The sequence below is a fragment of the Artemia sp. Qi Xiang Cuo genome, chromosome 3 (assembly GCF_049724085.1).
Source record: "Artemia sp. Qi Xiang Cuo chromosome 3, ASM4972408v1, whole genome shotgun sequence".
NCBI classification, from domain to species: Eukaryota; Metazoa; Arthropoda; class Branchiopoda; order Anostraca; family Artemiidae; genus Artemia; species Artemia sp. Qi Xiang Cuo.
In genome coordinates, this window is record NC_142796.1 from 82,777,088 (window position 1) to 82,796,957 (window position 19,870).

Sequence of the window (19,870 nt, forward strand, 5' to 3'; positions counted from 1 at the left end):
TTAATTGTTGTGCAAAACAGCCAAACGACATGAAAAATAAATAAAGGAAATAAAGAGTAAAAGTCCCGGTCACAACTCCTACAAATCAGTGCTTCCAAAACTGGTGCTTCCCTCTAAACTGGAGAGGATGGGGCAACTGATAGGTCCCAAGTTTAAATAATTGAATAGATAAAAAAAAGGTGAAGGATGTGGCACTAGACCCTTACAGCCCAAACCGGCGGCGCTGATCTCCGTTTCATGGCCCTTCAGCCAGGAAGTGCAACGGGGAATCAGAGCGAGCCATCCTGTGCTTTCGCACCACAGTAGACAGAATATAACAGTAAGCTTATCGCAGATCATTTCTGGTCATCGTCAACAAAAAGCTCCTCCCACTTCTTTCTGCCTTAGCTTGTTTAGCCTGTTTCCGAATAAAAAACCCCTGTCCGGGTTTTTATAATGGGTGAGATAGAGAATGATCATACTGGATAATATATGAACTGTGTTTCGCACACTCTTGCTGCTTACTCTCCCCATATTTCTCTAGGTACCCATTTAGAGCTGGGTAGACTCTGGCTGAACTTACAGAATGGCACCACTGACCCCATCCCAAAACAAATAACTGGCCACACCAGGAATCGAACCCTGACCCTTCGGACAAAAGATTCAAAATCCTGCGGTCCAACCATTAGACTAGGAAACTCGATAGAACAGATAAACTCCCGGAAAATTAACACACTTAAATAAATGAACCTTAAGATAAAACAATAATATTACTACTACTACTAACAACTCACTGCAGGACCAAGCCGCCTGATGCCAACACAGCTACGCATGCTCCTCCCCCCTCCTAATCTGTTAAAAGGCTCCCTCTTAACACCCTCCCAGGAAGTTCCTATTTCCCTTAAATCTTTCTTTTTGACATTCTCCCCCTGAAACATGGACTACCTGCTTCATATTTGGCCCTAGACGGTTGGTCAAAAAGGACAATCTTAGGGCAATCTCTGTCATCCACAGAACGTGCCCAAGCCATATAGCCTGCTGTTTGAAATACGGTCAGTAAGACGGGTATCCAAAATAATCTGTAGGCAATTTCTCTGGAAAACATCTAGCAAATCTTCCTCCGTTTTTTCGGTGCGCCCATGCTTGAGAACCATATTTGACCATTGTCATCATTGTAGCTTCCAATATTATAATCTTGGTTCGCAGACATATCTTGCTATTCTTCAAAACCTTTTCAACTGTGAAAAAAAAACCCTGAGCCTTGGCTGTTCTACTTTTAACATCTACACCACTCCCATCGTCTTTACAAATGATACTACCAAGGTTAGCGAAGCTTACTGATGCTACTTAATAAAGCTAGTCTTAAGGGAGATGCCAGAAAACTCGTTCTGAAATACCGGAATTTCGAAAAATTTAGGGACAATGTGAGCACTACATCAGATCTCAACTTACCAGTTACTAAATGAGGATGATTCTGGACTGACTTCAGTCTACTTTGCCCCCCAAGAGGCGTAGATATGGCCAAAGGGGTTGGAACTCCACCTATCGCCCTTAATCGTTCCTTAATGCTAGGACTAGAAACCGCACTATTTAACAAGGTCGTGCCAGTACTATCACTATTAGTGTCTGTGGCATACATATCTGGCGTATGACTGCGACTTCGACCGCCATCTAACCTGAAAAAATTATATCTTGTAATGAAAAACAAGTAGAAATTAAAAAGTAGAAATTCGAAAATGTATGCTCCTTGTAAGGATCATAGTTTAGTTAGTTTTTTTTCTTCTTCCTTTTTCGCCTCTATTTTTGTGTTGTTGATGATATGATTTAACTAATTACAATTAGCTTTTTAGAATAATGTTTTTACACTAAAAAAAATTTCAGTTCCAATCGTTGACTCGATATTCAGTTGTTTTCAGTTGAAATGTTTGATTCGAAGTGTATGCGGACAAGAAACATTAGCCCTATTCATCCAAGAAAGAGTACACAAAATTGATAAAAGAAGAAAAAACAACTATCGCCATCTTGTGTTACCCAGCTACAAAACCACTGAAATTACTAAATCTATACAAAATATAAGCTATGAATTATTTTATTTATCAGTTTTTTCTTACTTCCTTTACCTTTTTTTACTTGCTTTTTAATGGAGACTAGCAAGGACCTTGGAAGCCTAGCAGGTAGCATCCATGAACTGCCAACAGAGGCAAGTGAAACTACCTTAACGATAGCACAATTCCAGTCCGCAACAGAGCGTTTGAAGAATAATAGAGCTGCAGGATTATGGGGAATATCAGCAGTGCTTCTCAAGAACACAGGGCCAGCAATGCTGCTCTGGTTCCAGATGCTCTTCTCTCTAATATGGCACACTGATAGGGTCCCGAAGGACTGGTGTGTGAACATCATTCTACCTCAGCGGAGAAGGAATGGAAGCAAGAGCATATGCTCAAGCTACAGAGGGATTACTCTTCTCTCAGTGCCCCGCAACCTCTTTGTAATGACTCTTCTTGACCGCTGCAGGGACTTTCCGCGAAGAAATAGATGAATCTAACAGACCGGGTTTATGCTCAAGAGGTCTACTGTTGAACAGATTTTTAAAGTGCGGCAGTTGGTGGAAATTACAAAAGGATTCCCTAGAAAAGGTTATATAGCATTTGTGGACCTTAAGGCTGCCATCGCATCGGTCAACCTTAAATCTCTATGGCTTATAGTCCACTCCATCCGATTCCCAAATATTGTCTACTCCTTGAAATGCTAGACAAAGAAACCCGAGAGTTGCATCCAAGCGAATAGGGAACGGAGTACGTCATTTACCATGAGAAGGACGTGCGACAAGGGTGTGCTGTCCTAGAATTGTTTGATTGTGTCATAAAACTGTCATGACTCGAACAACCGATCGATTACCCTTTGACCTCCAATTTCGAGATTGAGTCTTCACCCACGTTGACTTCGCAGACGACCTTGTGCTCGTTACTAACTCTCGGAATGACCTCGGAATCAACTCGCTTGGAATGTCCTGCAGGAAGAAGCTGCAGAAGTGGGGCTTAAAGTAAATGCTAAAAAACAAAAATAATGGTAATCGAGTCGCCATCTTCAGTAAGGCCCACGAAATTCATTACAGTTTGTGGAAGCCTTGTTGAAGTTGTTACTATCTTCATCTATCTTGGTTCCGTGGTTTCGAATGATGGCTCTGTGGACGCAGAACCGGGTAGCCAAATCGCAAAAGCTTCTTTTTCGTCGGAAGACTCAATGCCATCTGGAGATCACCCACGATTTCTAATCACACGAAGATGCGCACATATAACTTATCACTGAGCTCAGCCCTGCTCTGAGCAGCTGAGACACGATCCCTCAAATCCACCATCTTAAGTACGATAGACGCCAGCCAGACGAAACAACTCTGTCGAATCAGGTGCTCCGATGGGATGATTTTGTGTGTAATGAAAGGCTCCCTGCCCTTACTCACCAAGTTCCATTTGCAATACAAATTGCCAAGCGAAGTCTCAGACAGTTTGGGCATCTCCTTCGGATGCCACCAACAGCCCCTGCAAGAATTATATACGACTTTAACCCCATATTCCAAGGCTGATTAACCCCAAGGGGTAGACCTCGGACCAGATGAAAGGACAGGCTTCAGAACTTCCTCAATATGGCTGACATTGGTGCTGTCAAGGTCCCCCTCATAGCAGCAGATCAGTCCGCCTGGAGGAGCAAAATTCCTATGCTCCCTATACCACATACCATGCGGCAGGAGCCTTAAGTCAAGTAAGTCAACACTTGTCTCTCTTTGCCTATATTTAATCAACAATTAAAATAAAATTTAATTTAATAAATATTATTAAACTCGGTGTTTTAGCGAATCGTAATAGTTTATGTGGCTTTATGAAATAAGGAATTAAAGTGAAATTTATTTAATAATTAAGCATGTAATTATTTATTGTTTTTGGCCATATATACACATTCGATTTATAGATATGTTTACTAGAAGTGTATAGACTGAATATAGAATAAAAGTAAAAAAAAGCTGCTAAATAATAATATACTACAAAAGTATTATTATTAGACTCTATTATGCTATACAAATTATACCCAATATTTCTGTCGATTTAAGATGAAATCAAAGATGAATACACTTTTAGCACCTTAAATTTATTTCTCTAATGAAGAAAAATAAATTCTTTAACAAGTTCTTCAGTGAATTTTTAGAAATTTGATAAATTTCTTTTTATTAAATACCATATTAATTATCTAAATTTAACAACTAAAAAAAATTACTTTTAACAAATAAATTGCAACAAATTTTTAACTTTAATCAATTTTTCTGTAATAAAGAAAAGGTGGGATATCATACTTCTCTATTGAATTGAAATTTAACGGTTTTTTTCTTTCTGAAAGATAAATTTCGGAACTAAAAATTAATGTCGAGTAGAAGCGAATAACAGTTACTCCTCCTGGCACTAAAAAAAGAACCAATAGGGAGATAGTCTATTAAGAGCAAGCTGAGAAAATATGTCAAATCTCTGGGAATACATATTTAAAAAGAAAAACGAATATAAAAAGCGCGTCAGCTTAAGTGACTGCAGGGGCAAAGGACATCAAATCACTTGGTCCATCATTATCAAGGACACTTGGAATCTATGGCATTGGATTCTTCATTGCCCGAAAAGGATCTAGGGACATAAATGTAAACCTGTTTTGAGGTTGCCATGCTCCTCACTTATTTTTTTTTTATTTCACATCTAAGATTTCAGCTCCTTCTAAGATTTCACATCCAATCAAAATTTTGAGATAGCCATTTTGTTCAGCGTAGTTGATTTCCAGATAGAAAATATATTTTTGAGGAGGACACCCATCCTCCACAACCCTCAGGGCAAGGGTTTTAAGTTATGCCCAGGGGGCATATAAGGTTTTTATAGAAGGCGTTGTCGTAGAAACTTCAAAACAGGCTCATTCGATTGGACCCCAGAACTGCAATGGGGTCCCATGGGCTCGGAGACTTGACGATGCAAATTTAAACCCAATCAGAATAATGTTTACCAATTTAGGATCCCTATTTCGGAACCACATGCCCCAAAATGAAACTATTTCTGAAAATTGTTCCTTTCGGCTGCTTTGAGCAAACAATACCGGGTACTTGTATAATATACGCCCTAACTAAAGTTCTTCTAATATGTTTCTCTGAAACTCAATCCTAATAAAATTTACAAAAGTAAGATAAAAAAAATAATTGGCCTACTTTAGAAACAAATTTGGGCTATATATTTGCACAGTAGGAGGCGGGGGTAAAGTTTAGTGGGTCTGCATGCCTAACGTGTTAGGTTTAATTATTCTGCATATTATATAGCAAGAATTATTTTCTAACTCCAGACTGCCCAAATGCTTTACCCCCACCTCTCTAATGTGCAAATATCTAGCCCATATTATATATTTTCCATGTTTTCTTTCACTTCTCTTTCTCGTCTCACGCTAAGCTGAAAGAAACTAACGAAAAAAAAACCGTGTCTATATTGCGTTAATGAATGAACAATTTGAGCGATAGGGTATTTATCATACAAGTTCCCAATACCGTTATAAAAGCTTATTATCTGATTCATTTGCCCCAAAACAGACAAGAGGTACATACAGTAATGTAAAGGGGATCGCAATTTGTCCTTTTTTTGCTGGATACTGCATCCAGGGGGGGGGTTAGGGGGAAGTGAAAAGTGTCCCACATCCCATAGCTCCTCTTCTGATGATGTAAGAAGCATCTCCATTTTTGCCAAGCCATAGTGTCTTTAGCCTTGGTTCTTAGTATGTGTGTGTTTTTTTTTTTTTTTTTTTTTTTTTTTTTTTTTTTTTAAACACAGAAACTACTTTAATTAACACTTTAGAAGAAACATACCTAGCTTTTGGATGAGGGGATCCTTTAGTGCTTTGTGGTCTCAGGTTATGACCCCTCTCAAAATTAGGTAACATAGCAACAGTAGAGAAGGTGGGCGATTCATGCATGAAGAAATCCATATCTTGTCTAGCAGCTGGAGGTGGCGACGCTTCGCAATCCTAAAATATATTATTATTATTATTATTTTTATTTTTATATTAAAAATTATATTATTATTTTTATCTACTATCCATATTTGACAGTGTCGGTAGGGCCATACAATCCATTTATTTGTATTTTGATGAAGAAAAGGAATAAAAGAAAATCAAGGGTGGCTGCCTCAAATAATAGAGCATAAGACTCCGAAAGTCGAAGCTAAGGGTTCAAATCGAACATTGAGCATTTTTTTTACATTTTCATTCTTATGAGAAAAAATCGATACTAAACTATTTTACTAGCATTTTGAAAGCTATAGTTTTGGTAACTGTACCTTGTATTGTCTCACGACTGGGATATCGAGCTAGAATTTAGGAATTTCTTTAGAGGGGAGGGGGGGGGGGCAAGGTGACTTCAAATTCTATAACTAGGAGAGGGGGGGGGCAAAGCCATTTTTATGCAATCCTCAAGTTTCTTTTCTTTTTACTTTTGCCGTATGAAACGACAGATGTGGCTTTTAATTTACCATTTTTATAAGCGTTAATAATTAATATTTATAAAAAAAATGTTTGTTAAACAAAACATATAGTAAAATTAGCCACTGTCGTGACTGCAATTTCAAGAAAAAGCAAACAAAACCTACAAATATAAAATAAAGAAAAATATAATAAAAAAAAAAAATAAAGTGATTATTAGTAATACAATATTGGTTAATTATTGGTACCATTATTCCCACCATGATGATAATGCCATTTAAAGTGGTTGCCATCCATAAGGTACGCCAAAATAAAATCAATTAAAGATAAATTTATTTACAGTATCCATTAAAGCATTTTACTTCTCATCTGAAGTTTACCAATTTAATCAATAAGTTAATCAATTGAAAATTAATCAGAATATTAAAATACACAATTATGCATGATTCTGACACAGGTAATTCTGTAACATCAGAAATACCTCTGTAACATCAAGGCAATTTCATCAAGTGAAGGTAATTTCATCAAGTGAAAATACCTTGATGTAACATCAAGGTAATTCCGTAACATCAATATTAGAGGTATTTCTGTAACATCAGAAATACCACTGTAACATCAAGGCAATTTCATCAAGTGAAGGTAATTTCATCAAGTGAAAATACCTTGATGTAACATCAAGGTAATTCCGTAACATCAATATTAGAGGTATTTCTGTAACATCAGAAATACCACTGTAACATCAAGGCAATTTCATCAAGTGAAGGTAATTTCATCAAGTGAAAATACCTTGATGTAACATCAAGGTAATTCCGTAACATCAATATCAGAGGTATTAGAGGGGTCAAATCTTAGTACTACTAAAAAAAATCAACTTTTTACTCTAACTGAGCCAAAGTTTTAACAGTAGAAAAAATCCACAAAAGAAAAACCAAGTATAAAATAAAAGTTCGAAAAATTTTATGGAAAGGGGAAGGCGAGGGTGCTTAGGTAACACTTAAAAATCTAAGTGACGTCAATTACTCGGTTGAAACTTTCCAAGAGTATTGGGGAAGGAAGCCAGGGAGACCAAGACTTTTGATTGTGGAGAAGGACTAAACAGACTGAAAGCTTTTTTTTTTTTTTTTTTAATTAAAGAATTTTTAAAAATTTTTAATTAAACTGAAATTCTAATAATAAAAGAACGTATAAAAAAGCAAAAAAAGAAAAACAAATTGATTAACATTCTTACGTGAGGGAAAAGGGGATGTTTAGTTCAATACTTAAACATATAAAAGCGGATGGTATTATTCATTAAAATTTTCAAGCAGTGTTGGAGAAGGGGAACTGGTCGAGTTGGAGCTGGAGAAAACGGTGGCTAGAGTAGTAAGGTTGAAATTTTCAAACGGTATTGGGGAAAGAGGATCATGGAGACCAAAACTTATGATTTGAGGAGAGGGGGGGAAAACAGATTCTCATTGAATTGAAGTCTTACTAGTAAAAAGCCCAATAAGAAAAACCGAAGATAAATAAAATTACAAAAGTTTTCTTGGAAGGGGGGAGGCAGGGGTGCTTAGTGTAACGCTTAAACATCTAAAAGTGGTCAGAGTTATAGGATGCAAATTTTCTATCAGTTTCGAAGGAGGGGTTAAACGGTGGCTAGAGTAGTAAGGTTGAAATTTTCAAACGGTATTGGCGAAAGAGGATCACGGAGACCAAAACTTATGCTTTGAGGAGAGGGGGGGTAAACAGATTCTCATTGAATTGAAGTCTTACTAGTAAAAAGCCCAATAAGAAAAACCGAAGATAAATAAAATTACAAAAGTTTTCTTGGAAGGGGGGAGGCAGGGGTGCTTAGTGTAACGCTTAAACATCTAAAAGTGGTCAGAGTTATAGGATGCAAATTTTCTATCAGTTTCGAAGGAGGGGGGCCAAGGAAACAAAGCCTTGTGATTTGAGGGAGGTGCTCAGCAGGCTAAAGATTTTTTTTGCTCTGATTGAACGAAAATTTTGACAGCAAAAAGAACCCACATATCAAAAATCTAAAATAAAATATTACGTGTGATTGTGAGCCAGCTAACTCCGTAACATCGATATCAGAAGTATCAGAGGCATTCACTAACCCACCAGGCCGACTAGGCGACTTAACAGGACTGGGTGCCATCTACAAAAAAAGTGAATTAATCAACTGAGGATTTATTATATATTTTTTTAAAAATCTAAAATGTCTTCTCGTCGTTCTATTGAAAAACGTTGCAACAGTTGTACCAACAGACGTATTTCTGCGATTAACAGAAAAATGTCAATGAATTTTGACTGTGATCAGGGCCGTACCAAGGAATTTCTTCGGGCGAGTGGAGAGGAAAAGAATAAAACGCAATAAAAATTTTAAATTTTGTGTGTTGGACAAAATTTTGTGGACGGAGGGGAGGGGGTGAAATTGCGCACCCACCCCTGGATACGGCCCTGAATTTGTGATTAAAAAATTTTGTAACAGAACATTACATCCTGCAAATTCTTTAATTCAAGGAGTAACAGAGGATAATTTTAGTGTTTTATAGTTTCCCAGAATAACTGTTATGTTTTTTTTTAAGCCATAGACTATATTTCAAATATTTATGTTCCAGGGATCTAATTTCCTATCAATTATTAAAAAATTCGCAAATTCTAAGAGCCCTTTTTTAACTTTGAATGGCTAGTGCAAGGACACATCCAGGTTATTTGATGGAAGGGACTGTATATGAAAAGGCGTTCCAGGAAATATAGGCCTAAGTGACATTAAATTAAGGAAGAAAATTTTTAGTAATAAGTTGGGACCAGTATTCAGTTATGGTTGCAAAATATGGGATTCCAAAAGGGGAATAAGTTAGAGAGGAATCAGTTAAGTTTTTTTTTTAAGGAAATTGTTAGATTTAAGAGATTGGTTCAATAGGTTACTTTTAAGGGCGATTTGGGGCTGATTAGTGTAAAAGTGAACAGAATAGTTAGCATGGTTAAGTTGTAGGAAAAACAAGCACCTACAAGAAGATAGGCTATTAAAGGCAGCATACCAAGAGTGCTTGACTGATAAGACAAAAACTACTGGGGCTAGCCAAGTAAGATCTATTCTAGAAATCTGTAGAGAAGCTACGCTATGGAATTACAGGATAAGATTATGACTAGAAAGGGGGGTGTTATCCAAACAAGTAAGGATTATTCCAGAGAACCCGAAAACCCAGAAATATCACTGTAAAATAACAACGTCTCTCTCTCAGTGCTAAGATTGAGGAAGCATTGGGGGAGAAACTTTATTTTAGGACAATGCTTAAAAAGGAGGAACTAAAGTAAATAATATTGGCAAGGGGAAGGGTAAGGAATTAAACGAATTGAAGGACAAAATTTTTCTAGGCTGGTATAAAAGAGAAAGAGGTAGATTTTATATTCTGTAATATTTTTATGGAGATTGAGAAGTTGGAAAAGCTGATGGATACAGGCAAGGCCGCATCCAGGGAGGGGGGTTAGGGGTTTTGACCCTCTCCCCCCAATTTTTGTCCGAAGTGTAAAAACGTGACAAAATGCACACTAATAAATTTTTGTGGCGTTTTTAAGATTTTTTACCCCCCCCCCCCCAAACAAAACTCCTGAATACGGCCTTGGACACGGGTATGGAACATAGGGACCATTTTCTGTATCTTATTTAGATATTAATTTGAATTTAAAGGAATTTAATTTTTTTTGTATTGACCCTTGACCCATAAAGATTTGAAGCTTCAAAAATACCATAAAATATCATACAGTTTGATACGGCTGCCGTGGCCCTGCAACCAGCTTCAGTTTGTTTAATTTTAATTATAATTAGAATGAAAATAAAAAGCAAACAACTCGGAGCGAATTTCCTTAAAGCCGAAAGAAGACTTCAGGTGCTGTTTTTAGAAGAAGAAGAAGTTTTTTTTTTATTTCAACCAAGGACGTATCAAGGACTTTGTTTTCCTTAAAGCCGAAAGAAGACTTCAGGTGCTGTTTTTAGAAGAATAAGAATTTTTTTTTTAAATCAACCAAGGACGTATCCAGGACTTTTTTTTCCTTAAAGCCGAAAGAAGATTTCAGGTGCTGTTTTTAGAAGAAGAAGAAGTTTTTTTTTTTATTTCAACCCAGGACGTATCAAGGACTTTTTTTTCCTTAAGCCGAAATAAGACTTCAGGTGCTGTTTGTATAAGAAGAAGAAGTTTTTTTTTTATTTCAACCAAGGACGTATCGAGGACTTTGTTTTCATTAAAGCCGAAAGAAGACTTCAGGTGCTGTTCTTAGAAGAAGAAGAAGTTTTTTTTAACCAATGACGTATCCAGGACTTTGTTTTCCTTAAAGCCGAAAGAAGATTTCAGGTGCTGTTTTTAGAAGAAGAAGAAGTTTTTTTTTTATTTCAACCAAGGACGTATCAAGGACTTTGTTTTCCTTAAGCCTAAATAAGACTTCAGGTGCTGTTTTTATAATAATAAGAAGTTTTTTTTTTATTTCAAACCAGGACGTATCAAGGACTTTGTTTTCCTTAAAGCCGAAAGAAGACTTCAGGTGCTGTTTTTAGAAGAAGAAGAAGTTTTTTTTTATTTCAACCAAGGACGTATCCAGGACTTTGCTTCAGAGGAGGGTTTTTCTGTGCGTGTGGAGGAGGGGGGGGGGCAGAGGACAAGAAAAATAAAAAACGCAATAAAAATTTGTTTATATACATTTTTAACATATTTACGAGTCAGAAAAAAATTTCTATAGGGGTTGAAACCCGGTAGCGTCCCTGGCTACGGCCTTGGTTTCAATACATTTCTTGCTGTGGTTCTACAATCAGTTTAGACAACTATTGTGGCAGGTTGAGTTGGTCTTGGTTTACCCCAAGATGACCAGGTAAATTCCTTCTATTTCTGTTTACTTAATTCGAATTTTTTAATCCTAATATATAATCATTTTTTCAGCTAATTCGCCCATTGAAAAAAATAATCTCTTTCCTTTCCATAATATCAACCATTAATAAAAGAATTTTTGATTTAGTAGCCTATTTAAGTAGAATATTCCTAGGCCTCTCGAATCTCAAATAAAACCTGGGTTATGCGGAAAATGTATAAAACGAATAATAAAATCCAAATGATTGCATTTATGGTAAGAGGATTTCTCGTTTATAAGGATAAAACTGTTTATTTTATAAACGGAACAATATCTGTCTCTTTAAAGTAGATCCTATTTCTGTTATTGATCTTGGCGATTCTCACCTGACATTAACATGACTTAGTTTTCACCATTTAAAATACAAACGAGCATTAAATCACTAAAATAAAATATCCAAGGCCTACCCGACCAGCCCTGAAAAAAAAGAGAATTGAAAATACAAACGACACGCGGGTCTGGCCAGTATGAAGAAAACGAAGTGAAACAAACAAACAACAAGGCGGCTTTAGAGTAAAAAAAACGAAAACAGGACATTTCAATTTGGTTGACTGTGTGGTTATACTGTTTTATCCTAGGTAATTGGATAGGTGAGTAAGGTCAAGACCATGTTCAAATGCTTGTTTATCTCAATTGCTGAAAAACAGGTATTTTCTTCTAATTTCCTTTCTTTTTTTCTAACCAATTAATTACCTCTAACACATTATAAATAAAAACAGATATATATATATATATATATATATATAATTGATAAATTTTATATTGGTAAAAAAAAATACAATTGGTAAAAAAAAAATCAACTGGCAAAAACAAGATTATAAATTTAAAAAAGACTTAACTATTTTGTTGCGAAATAATTCTCCAGTTAGCATCTAATGCTGCCAATCTTTTTGGTTTTTTATCTGTTTTATTCTCTTGGAGATTTTATAATATGAGTTCATTTTTTTAAATATTATAAAATAAATAGAATCAATACTTAAATTACCAGTATCCCTATTAATTGCTTAATCTGCGAAAATATGTTGTTGTTTTTTTTATTTCTAATGCTTCCATAGCCAACTGTGTAAAGTTTCTATCATTGGAAATGGCCGTTGCTTCCTCAAATTTCAATGATACCCTATTAAATTTATAAATAAATTCAAGCTATGTGACTTTTTTGATACAAAAAAAAAGTCAAGCTAAATCATGCAACAAATTCCGGGTGGCCTTTGACAGGAAAAATACGACGTCATCTAAATTTAAACAGAGAAACACCAGAGTTCTTTCGCTGTTTTAACTTAAAACATTTTTCTAATAATAGAATTGGAGAAAAAAAAGTCAAGCTAAATCACATCTTTCTAAAAAATCGTCGATGCCCTTTGAGATATAAAATATTACGAAATTATGCTATGACAAAATTATCAAAATTAAATACTAAGTTCTTGGTAAAATATTAAATTGGAGAAAACAAATGTTAAGCAAAATCACGCCTTTATAAAAAAAAAATCTCTGATGGCCTTTTTACTAAGACCCTTTGGCCTTTTTCTTGGTAGAAAGCACTATTCTACTAAGAAATTAGAGGAAAATTATCCAGCCAATAGTGCTTCAACTAGCTGAAACAATTCATTTTTTAAATGTATTTCTCCAAGGAGATATAAGAAGAAAAACATACTAAAAACACATGTTTTCAAAAAGTACTAGTTTTATATTGAGTATGTTATTGAAAAGTTCCAATTTCGTGTTTAGAAACGTAAGAGTCGTAGATGAATGAAATCCCACGGAGCTTACTGCTCTGATGCCAGAGGATAGTATTTACCAGAAAGCGTAAACTAAACTTTAATTTTTAAAATTAAATCTGTACAAAATAATATATATATATATATATATATATATATATATATATATATATATATATATATATATATATATATATATATATATATATATATTTATATATATATATATATATATATATATATATATATATATATATATATATATATATATATATATATATATATATATATATATATATATATATATATATATATATATATATATATATATATATATATATAGTCTCCTGGGACATCAAGCCAGGGCTGCAATCAGTGTCTATAAAATGAAGTTTTTTTGCCGTGTCCTCTCCTCCTTCCTTCGTTTGTGAACGTCCAGCCAATTTGACAATCGGTTCCAACCGATTAAAACATCTAGAAAACCAGTTCACAAACGAATTGACAAATGAACAAACGAAAAAATTAACAAAGTAAAATGGAAAACTCTAATGTATAATATTTTCAAAAATACGGAATTTGACCCTTCCAGTAATATATTTCATCCAAAACAAGTACTTTTTGGAAATGTGTATTACTGCATGTTTTCCCCTTATTTATCCTAGGGGAAATTCCATTAACAACAAAGATGGAACTAAAAAGGACGGTAATTTCAAGTTGCCCACAAGGGGTTGGTCGAGTGGCTTAACCCACCCCCTCATATAGAGGATTCAAATCGCACGATTAGTGCTAAATTCCGCATTTTCAGAAGAATGGGACAGATTTCTGGAAAAAAAATATTTTAGGCTGCAATTCCCTGAAAAATGTCAAAATAATGACATACCAACGAATGAGCCCACCTTGTTATCCGAAGACAACACTCGAAAGAAAAGGCAGGTAGACGATGAACACGGAAGAGATGCTTGAAAAGTTCGACCGATACACATGAATTGATTCAAAGACATTAGGGGGTGAAGTATTCATTTTCCAGAAACTCCTGTGATAGTTTATTGATCTATTTTTAACTTTGTCAAAATTTCCACGTTGACAGAAATTTTTGCAACCTGCTAAGGAAGAAAATAAGTCAAAGACGTAATCAGAGAGGGAGGAGTGTTGAAGCTCCCTCTCATATTTTACGGACCCAGTTTTATCTTCTAGATATTTTAATAAACTTCAGCTATTGTGCACATAGCTAAAAAAAATATAGCTATTTTGTCAAAATTTTGCGAATTTATAATTTCTATGTCAATAGTATCAGTATTTAATTTGTATTTGTCCCACAGTAGATGTCGCCAATTAACCTGCACATCCTAAAAATTTAATTTGCAACAAAAATTTGCAGTTTGGAACCAGAACGGTAAAAGTTATTTTGTTGCTTAAGAAAATAAATGAAACAAGAAAATTGAAATGAAAATAAAAAATGAGAGAAATTCATTCAAGAAATAAAATGAGAAAAAAAAGCGAAATTAGCTAGTAACGACAAAAAAAACAATAAACACCATCTAGAATTCTGCTTCAGAGATAGAGTTTTTAGAGTTATTGGAGCAGCAATTGGAAATGTTGAATGTATCAGGTTGCCCAAGTTTCATAGCGGGTGATTTTAACATAGATATGATGGTACTTAGTAATCGTGCAACTACTAGGTTGTTAAATTTAATGTCTAGTTTCGGATTGTTCCCAGGTATAAATATTTGTACAAGGATTTGTAACACGTCAGCTAGTTTAATTGATAATATATTCACGAACGTGAATTTTTGGAAACCAGGAGTGCTGGTAAATGATGTTTCAGACCACTGTGGAGTGTTTCTTTCTGCTGAAGTGGACCATAATTATACAGCTGGGAGTTTTTGTAGCCCAATTGTACCGACTGTGGACGCGGATTCTCTTGTACGATTTAAGAATGAATTAGAGTGTATGGATTGGGAGTTTTTGAATGCAATAAGTGATCCGGATCTTAAATTTTGTAAGTGGTATGATCAATTGTGTAGTAGTCTAAGAGAAAATTGCCGGATGCGTAAAAAAAAAAAACAAGAGTAAATATGATTCTGCAAGAAAACCGTGGATTACCAGTAGTCTTCTTAGATCTATGAAAAGGCGCCATGAATTATATAAAAAGAGTATAATTTAGGCAAGCGTACTAAACCAGCAAATTTATCGTAAGTATAATGTTGCTTTAAATAAATTATTGAGGAAGGCTAGAATTGAGTATTTAGCTAAAGAATTTAAAAAGAGTGAGGGTAACCCGGCAAAGACGTGGAGTCTCCTCAGGCCTCTTATTGGCAAGAGAAGAGTTACGTTGCCAAATCTTCAGTCAGATCAAACTCCAGTTCAACTTTCCAATCAGATGTGTGATTATTTTTCTAGTGTAGGTAATAATGTTGTCGGATCTATATATTGTGATAGGAGTGATGGTACTTTTGATCAATATCTTCCTCCCAGTTGTGATACTTCTATTTTAATGACTAAAGTAACGGAAAGTGAAATAACAGATGTAATAATGGCTATGAAAAATAAAGCTTCAGGTGTTGATCTAATATCTATAAGAGTGCTAAAGTTTGTTCTTCAATGTGTTATTAAACAACTGGTTTCACTAATAAATGGTTGTTTTAAAAGTGGTGTGTTTCCAAAGTGTTTGAAACGAGCGAAGATTGTTCCAATATTTAAGGGGGGTGATAAAAATGATATCAGTAATTACCGTCCCATTTCGCTGCTACCAGTTATTGCTAGAATTTTCGAGAAGCTAGTATATATAAGGCTAGAAAAGTATCTTGAAAAGAATTTGTTTTTTTTATCAAAATCAATTTGGTTTCAGAAAAGGTTATTCTAGTGAGCATGCAATGTTGTTTTTGACTACATATGTTAATGATGCATTAGACAATAACCTTAAAGTTGCATCAATTTTTCTGGATATTGCGAAAGCGTTCGACACTGTATCTTATGATATTTTGTTAATGAAGTTAGAAAATTGTGGTATTAGGGGAAATGCTTTGAAGTTGTTAGAATCATTCTTAAATTCAAGGTCAATGTTTGTGGAGGTTAATGATGCACGTTCTGACAGTAGATTTATAAATTGTGGAGTTCCCCAGGGATCACCCCTAGGCCCACTTTTGTTTTCTATTTATATAAATGATTTGTCAAGTGCAGTTGATGGGTTGTATACTATTATTAAACCTCCTCTAGAGGCACTTAAACCTAGTAAAGCCCTAGTTATGTTTGCTGACGACACGAAATTAACCGTATGTGGTAGGACTGAGAATGAATTGATGTCGCAATTACGAGAAGGTTTTAAAAATATAGAAAGGTGGATGAGAAGTAATAGGTTAAAACTTAATTGTAATAAGTCTAGTTTATTGATATATAGCAGATCTCCAAGTTATTACCCATGGGTGAATAATTTAAGTAATGGTACATCAATGATTCCACGAAGGAGGAGTGTTAGATATTTGGGGATTATTATTGATGAAACTTTAAGTTTTGTAGATCATATTGATTGTGTGTCTATGAAACTTGCACGTAATGTTGGAATTATGCGTAAATTGAAAAATTTTCTCCCAACTAGTATATTAAGATTATTGTATTTTTCAATTGTACATCCATATCTATTATATTGTTCTTCAGTATGGTCGTCTACTTTCGGAACGCATCTTCTGCCCCTGCGTGTACTACAAAATTCGGCAATAAGGCTTTTGATTGGTAAGGATAATAGAGGATCATCTGTTCGTAATGAGTTTATGACGCTGAAGATTCTACCGGTATCGGGTCTTTTTAAATTTTATAAAACACAGTTCATGTTTAAGTATCTTTATGGTAGTGTTCCTGTTTGTTTTAAGGGAATGTTTGTGAGTGGGGGTGATGTTCATGAGCATGGAACTAGAAATTTGGAAGAATTTCGAAGACCGATTCCGCAAGCGACAAGATCATTTTTTTCTATCCGTCATGCCGGTCCGAGTGCGTGGACTAGATTACCAGTGGAACTTAATTGTGTGGATGACCTGCTGCTGTTCCGTAGTTTATTGAGATCGTATTGTTTAGTAATTTATTATTTTTAATGAATTGGCTAAAAAGGGGGGGGGGGTACATGAGGAGTTTAAATGGGGGAAGTATATTATGGTAGTATTAGTTTTTGAGTTGGGGGGCAGAACTTGTATTTGTATTCATATTAACTGAAAAGAGTTATTATTTTGGATCTTATTTTGTTATTATGATTTTTTATGTGTCTAGAAGGGATTACCCCCGCACAAGCTTGCTTCTGGGGGTATTTTGTTTGTTTGTTTTTTATGTATAAAGTAAAATAAATCCCAGTTATAAATTGAAAAATTGAATTGATAGCGTATGCGAAACTTTGCATTATTTTCGGTATAATAGTAAGAATAACTAATATAATTAGTATAATTAGTAAAATTAGGGTAGCACTAAGTGTCTGATCTCCCTTCCTGACAGAACGAAGATTGCAAAGCTTGAAAAAATGCCAAGTGTCGCCAAACGCGAGATGGCGTTGATGGTTTTTTCTTGTCGACACTAGTGCCAGTTCTTTGGCAATTTACCCATATTCTTTGGTATCAAGATTAATATAAACCGTATTGAATTAAAGCAAAAAGAGAGAAAAGTATACCAGTTACACCTAAAGGAAACATACCCCATTTCTAACCTTAGCATAGGAATTTCCATTGTTACGAAGGCCATTGCCATTGGATTGCTCGAGGTAGATTTTCACTTGGTTGTCGTTAATAGTCGATACGGAGATCGGATATTTCGGTAAATCGTATTTCCTTGGCTTTTTGCCAACATATTTCCATGGTTTCTTCAAACTGGAAAAAAGGATACAACTTGAAAATCAATCTCATTGGTGCTAGATTCTGACGGAAATCAAATTTCTTTGGACAGCTGGATTTCACGTCGTCTGATGAAAGAGAAAACGTCTTATGGTCGAATAGACGGGTCGCTTCGGTTTTGGATTCAAATTTTAGAAATTTGTTCCTTTTGTCAGCAAATTGTGTTCTTTTTGTCAAAAAATAAGTTTCATAACAATCATGAATAAAATAAGATATAAAAATAATTTCAGAGACCACGCTGCCTTTCCATGACGCTAGATAAATATTCAAATAGGGATGAAATCCCTTTAATAGACAGTGATGATGATAACAGTGATAGAAATTCACAAAAATACCAGATATTTCGGTCACATATACAGTGACCGTCATCAGTAGTAAAAACGTCATAAGTTTTACTTATGACCCCCCCCCCCTCTCCTCAGTTTTACATCCCAAAAACCCTGATAAAAAACAATCGATGACGGTCACTGTATGTGACCGAAATATCTGGTATTTTTGTGAATTTCTATCACTGTTATCATCATCACTGTCTGTTAAAAGGATTTTATCCCTATTTGAACTTTTAAAAGATACAAAAACAAAAAAATAATATTCAGAATGAATAATAAATAGTTGTCAAAAAAAAAAAAAAAATTTCCTCACAATCATCAATAAAATATGACTAATGAATAAGATACAAAAATAACTTACAATATAATAACAAACAAAATAGATAGAAAAAGCGAATAGTAAATAGTTATTATTTAATAATTTAATAACATTTATTTAATAATATTGTTTTTAATTATTATTAAAAGCAAATTTAATAAATATTTAATACAATTATTATATATATATATATATATATATATATATATATATATATATATATATATATATATATATATATATATATATATATATGTATATATATATATATATATATATATATATATATATATATATATATATATATATATATATATATATATATAATAATTATTTAATAATATTGTATTTAATAATTATTAAAAACAAATAAAGGATCTTGTTTATGTGTTCGTCAAATACTCTTTTTTAGGTTTGCATTCAATGGATCACGTAATAGGGGCGAATCCAGAGGGTGGCGTCCCCCCCCCCCCCCCTCTCCTCAGTTTTACATCCCAAAAACCCTGATAAAAAACAATCGGGAAATTACACGTAAGAACAAAAATATGCTCGATTAAGAAAATCTTCGCTTTGTTGTTACTGTTAGTGTCACTATTATACATACAAGTTTAATTTGATATTATTTAGTTTTTTACTTTTAATTTTACTTTATATAATTTGAAACGTCGGTAGCTCCTTTCAAGTCACTTCTGAAAACAACAATGTCACGTTATGCACAAAGTACCCGAATACTCGAGCATTTTTCAATTTAACAATCTTGAGTCAGTAGATGTCTCTGCCGAATTTTATCGTTTATAAAATTTTATACCGTTTTGTCTCACAGCGAGGGATAGAGTTGAAATTATCAGGACTTTTTTTCGAGGCAGGAAGACTTCGAACTGTGTACTGCGGAGAATGGGGCAAAATATCTATTTTTTAGTCCTCAGAGAAGGATGTATGCTAGGGCCTCGTCTTCTTTTTATCCATGTAAAGTAAAGGCACCAGCAATAAAAATGTATGAGAAAATCGAGAAATGCAACATTTTTTTAAATTGTTTAAGCTCATCCAAATCCAGTTTAAAGATAACCAATTGTAGACTACCGTGGAAGGGACCCAACACGGGTAAGGCTACTACTATTAGTTTCATTGCTTCAACTCTGGTCGGGATCAAATACAAAATTTCCTCTGAAGGAGGATAAACTATAGGCTTCTTGTAGGACAGGCTTTTGGTTTCATAGGTGAGTTTTATTCATGTATGAAAAACAATTTAACAAAAAAAAAAACATTTATCAATTATCTGGCCGAGCCAAC

The 19,870-nt window shown here is 34.4% G+C and overlaps 1 protein-coding gene across 3 annotated transcripts in view; it reads right to left on the minus strand.

The window, feature by feature from the left end:
• Zdhhc8 (zinc finger DHHC-type containing 8) overlaps positions 1-19,870 on the minus strand; it is an 89,809-nt gene that overhangs the window by 11,543 nt on the left and 58,396 nt on the right. For 2 of the 3 annotated variants that reach the window (XM_089086664.1, XM_089086663.1), the window contains exons 6-9: positions 17,737-17,908; positions 8,501-8,605; positions 5,855-6,012; positions 1,432-1,655 (exon numbers count right to left, since the gene is read on the minus strand). In XM_089086664.1, the coding sequence (XP_088942790.1) occupies positions 1,432-1,655; positions 5,855-6,012; positions 8,501-8,605; positions 17,737-17,908 (659 nt within the window). The remainder of the gene's footprint in view (positions 1-1,431; positions 1,656-5,854; positions 6,013-8,500; positions 8,606-17,736; positions 17,909-19,870) is intronic. The other variant, XM_089086665.1, reaches the window with a different exon arrangement.